The sequence below is a fragment of the Penaeus chinensis genome, chromosome 27, assembly GCF_019202785.1.
Source record: "Penaeus chinensis breed Huanghai No. 1 chromosome 27, ASM1920278v2, whole genome shotgun sequence".
NCBI classification, from domain to species: Eukaryota; Metazoa; Arthropoda; class Malacostraca; order Decapoda; family Penaeidae; genus Penaeus; species Penaeus chinensis.
Window position 1 is genome coordinate 16369993 of NC_061845.1, and position 5000 is coordinate 16374992.

Genomic DNA, 5000 nt, shown 5'->3' on the forward strand with positions numbered 1-5000 from the left:
TGACAATAACAAGAGAAAAATAATATCAACATAATATCACTGCTCAATAACTTTATCATGAAAAAAAAATAATAATCACTTCCAAAAACAGAACTCAACTGGAAATATAATTCATATCCTCATCTACTTAGAAAACAAGATCAAAATAAAAAACCCTTACCGGTCTTCTCCCAGAGCTCTCTGTTGTATTTAACAGGCACATTCCTCCTCTTCTCAAATTCGAAGGCAGGATCAACAGTGAGCTCCTTACCGGATGCCTTCCTGAATACCCCAGACCACTTAGTTTTTCTGGGATTCCTCTTTCTCTTGAAATGTTTGTTGCAGCGGCCACTGCAGAATTTGAAGACCTGAGGAGAAGATAGGAGGTAAACAGTGACAGCAGAATTATCATTGTGCTTTATACACATTTTTATGCACCATCCTCTCCCTGACTTGAGTATGTATGCATGCATGCATGTGTGCATTGGACAGTGCCAATGGGTTAAAAGAACAGAGATAACTGTGTGGATCTTGGATTAAATTAAATAGTAAAGATATTGATAAACTGACAAATTCAATTAAACTTTCAAAAATATTTATGCCAGAAAGTTAAGATAGCCAATCATAAAAACCAGAGCAACCAAACCATATGCTGGCCATGCTATTTTTTTTTGCTTTGCTCTTGAAGACTATGAAGGGGATTTATTTTCGAAGTCCAAGCTCTATATTGCAGGAATAAAAGTAATATTCTAAAAAGTCTAAAAATTACTCTTCCTATCAATGGTTTCTTTTTTTCACAGTTGCAAACCACCAAGTAGCAATATCATAATCACAGTAAAGAAAATATTTATGAATAAATGGTTTTTGACTTGTGTGAGTGGTGGATATGGGCATAGTTGTTAGTCATTGGAATGGCCACTTTTCTCATTCTCATTCTCAGGCGTGTGCACACACAGATATACATATGCACACAAGCTAGTACAAGTATGTAACAGCAATGTCCAATTGTATGGCAGCACCTTTACATGCTTTATTTTTACTTATCAATGCTCTTCTGTTGGTCTTTACTGATATTTTCATTCTACACATTCAATAATCAAAATATAAAAGCACTGAACATCTAAAAATGAATGTAGAGAAAAGTGGTTATCAGTTACTATGATTTTCATATCTGATATAACAACTGATTAATGTATACCTTACACTCTTTATCATCAATCTACCAGAGTAGTAGGTATATTTTGTGACAACTGAGTACTGCTCAATAAAATGATCTGGGAAATGCATAAGAAGTGCTGGGGAAATTGCAGGGTAAAAGTAATTGAACTATTACAGTGCATGTTCATAATAATTAGGCAGCTTTGCCTTTTTCAAAATTTTCCCCTCACAGATTCTGGGAAGCCAGAGTGGTCTGAGAGGAAGAGCCCAGGGCAAGATCTGGGTCTAGCACTGAATACTAAGTAAAGTAAGACAATATCATTTTAAGATCTGGAGGTTTGCCCAGGTTCTATCCTGCCAAATCATATAAGGTGATGTTTTGTAAAGGGTGGGGGGCTCCCACTGAAAGGGGGTTAGGAGCTGAGGCGCCAAATTACTAGGAATGTGTATCGGAATAACTAAATTATTGAAAGGTTTACTCGATCACAACATGCAACTTCCCAGATACTTATCAAGCCCTCCCCCATTATCAGGGCTCATATCTTAGCTTTGCTTTATTTGCAATGGGAATGAGTGCTAGATTCACTCAAAAGGTGACAAGAGCTATCAGAAAAATATAGACTTCACCCAGAAACAATTTCCAAATTGTGTCCATATTTTGCATCCTTTTCTCAGATTTTACTAAATTTTCATAGAGCTAGAGAAATGTATTTTTTTTTTTTTTTTTTTTTTTTTTAGGTATATATTTAGTTTCCATATAGTACAAGATAAATTTTGCCTATAGAAGGCAGAAATGACCAAAAATAAGACATTTCATCCATGGTACTAATTTCACAAGGTGATTATAATAAAGTTGTAGAACATGTATACTTAGGTATACATTTACAGGAAAATGTAATAGGGACTATGATAATCAAATAGTAAAACTACACTCACTAATATATGATATAAACTGTGTAGGCAAAAAATAACATCAGAAATTAAGAAAATTGGTCATGACAAATGCTGCAAGGAAAGTAATTCCACAGTGATCAGGTGGGGATCCTGGGGCAGGGCCCCCAATAGAAAAATACGGCATTTGGATGAAGTCTGGCAACGAACCCATAGGGTTAGGAAGGTTTTGGTTCATGCAGCGATGTCTATGGATTTCCCAAGAATGGATGGGGTAATAGTGACTTAATCTCAGAGGGGTGAGGTCACTTAGTAAACATTACTAATATTTTAATTTATAGGTTAATGTTACCAAGAGCAACACACAGAGCTAAAGGAAAATTAACATTGCCATCATATAGGGCATAGGAAATAGTAAAGGGTGCAGTTGCATCAGCCACATATTTACAGCGAAATGACGAAAATACCCACAGCATATCACTGCTCAGAGAATAAGCCCACAACACCCTCACACAGCCAGAGATTCATAATACAAGGAATAAACAGAAGGTAGGAAAGGTTAGGATTGGATTTTTGGGTTTGTATGATACCCTAGTTTTGAGACTTTTACTCTCTACTGTCCAAATATATTTAAATTTTACCGCAGAATTGCCCCAAACCCCCACATTCTTGGTCCCAATAGCAGAGGAGGGATTGAAAGGTACTAGGGAAATTGTGGGGTGAAAAATGAATAATATTCACAGAATGTCATTTGTTAAGTGCAGGACTCTGTGCCGGGCGGTCCCACATGTCGGTCATGCGCTCTACCCTGCCATGAATAAATGGAGGATTCTTTGTTTTCCTGGGCAGGGGTTTGGGGGCGGCAGCTTTCCAGGAGGGGGGGGGCGGTGCAGAGGCCACGGCCCCCTGCATAAGACAATATAGTGACTGATTCTTTATATATTATTCAAATTCTACCAAGCAATTTCCAGGTACCTTTCAAGCCCTCCCCTGTTATTAGAACCAGAATGTGGGGGTTTGGGGGTCCATGGCATAATTCCTACATATATGTGTACTAAAGGTTGAGAAGAATCAATGGATACCAAAATTGTTGAGATAAGTTACGCCACGCTATTCCAGAAAATTACTATGACTTCATCGCTCTTAGTAACAAATACCCGTTTATATAATTTGTGATGGAAAATTCGCACATATTACAGTGTGGATAACTGGAAGAAGGAATACTGATTGCAGGATTTGATGGCTAAAACATTACTGTTTTTAACAGCAGTCTGCAATGGAAATAATACAGAAGAATCCATGTTGGATGTTAAGGTCTACTCCAAGTCCTTGATGGTGAGGTCAAAGTCTTTAATTTGCTTGTCTGGCGTATTTCTACTTCTAACACTGTTTTAATCCATACAGTCTATTGTGGCACAATTAATAAGCGTGCAATACGAGATTCTACAATATGGCGTAATTTGCACTCGGACCCCTATACCCAACATGCATTCCTTTAAACATTATATACCAACCCTAGGCCTTGAGAATATCCTTACCTTGCTGTCATTTCTCACAAACTGTATCCCATGTCCAGGATATACTTTCTTGGAGCAGAAATAGCACCTTTCTATCCGCATTTTGCCCGATGTTAGAGGCCACGAGACGACGACATGTGTTGCGAGCGTGAGTGTGGGTCGCTTCCTCTCGCAGCACGACGGGCGGGGGAAAGCGCCCAGACATAGAAAACGGACAGGGGAGGGGGACTCAAGATTAGATTTTATTCGGTTTTGTTGTATTTTATGCCACTGTTCTAATGATGTTGTTTTTCTGTTATTATTTGTAGTAGTTTTGTTATTTTCATTGTTGTTTTGATTTTACTTTATTACCCATTGTTTTTTTTCCCTTGTTTTTGTTGAACTATGTATTTGCATTTAACCCCTTGGTCTCAAATAGCCATTGATTAGACCCATGTACATGCTCTTTGGTCTTGCTATTCACTTTTATTATGTAGTTACACCCATTTCTTATTTTTCATATCCTGTTTCCATAATTACAGTATTACTCTTTGATACACTTTGTCCTTTACACTTGAGTTTTCTCAATTATCACATAATGCTTTAGATGCTTACATTTTTCTAATTCCTGTAACCCACGCTTCTTCAAACTTTCCAGCTTTTGTCAACGTAACTCCAGAATATTACCAAAATGTTAATAGTTCTTTTTGCATATCCACAGCTACGTCTTCCTATATCAGATTTCAATTCCTATATCTCGTTTTATTTCTAGTTATCTTTAAACCTCAGTACACAAGGGCCTTTGCTACCTGTCCAAAGTTCTCTCCAGCATTTTTCCGGTTAACTTGCTCATTTCATTAAGTGACCTGCAAGTACTTTTCCTTCCCTGTGTCTTCACTATCGAAAATTTTCCTTCTTTATGGCTCTCGTTTTCCTCTACACAATATCTTGAATTTCATTTCACCGCTGTGCATCCTTATGCCTCCCCTTTTCAGGTATTTTCCTTAATATTTGTCTCCTCCAATTAATCTTTAAGTGGGCTGATGATGATGATGGTGGTGATGATGATCATAATGATAATAATAGTGATAACGATAATGACGATGAGAATAATAAAAATATTAATGATAAAACTATTAATGATGATAATGGTGATAATACAGTAACAATGATAATGGTAATAGTGATTACAGTCAAAATCATTATTATATCAATAATAAAAGTGATAATGATAACAGTAGTAACGGCGATGACAATAATAATAATAATAATAATAATAATAATAATAATAATAATAAAATAATGATAGTAATAGCAATGATAATAATAATGATAATAATAATAATAATAATAATGATTGTAGTAATAATATCTATACCGATAGTAACAATAATAATAAAAGCGATAATAATAATTATTGTAATAACGGTAATTATTATCATCACTAACATTAGCATAATAGCAATAATAATGATG

General features: G+C 35.9%; 1 protein-coding gene across 1 annotated transcript in view; it reads right to left on the reverse strand.

The window, feature by feature from the left end:
- The window catches only part of LOC125039744 (probable ribosome biogenesis protein RLP24), a 7115-nt gene extending 3392 nt beyond the window's left edge, over window positions 1–3723 (reverse strand). Inside the window, exons 1-2 of the mRNA XM_047633988.1 lie at window positions 3567–3723; window positions 161–347 (exon numbers count right to left, since the gene is read on the reverse strand). Coding sequence (XP_047489944.1) covers window positions 161–347; window positions 3567–3647 — 268 coding nt within the window. The 5' untranslated portion in view covers window positions 3648–3723. The remainder of the gene's footprint in view (window positions 1–160; window positions 348–3566) is intronic.
- Between the last annotated feature and the right edge of the window lie 1277 nt (window positions 3724–5000).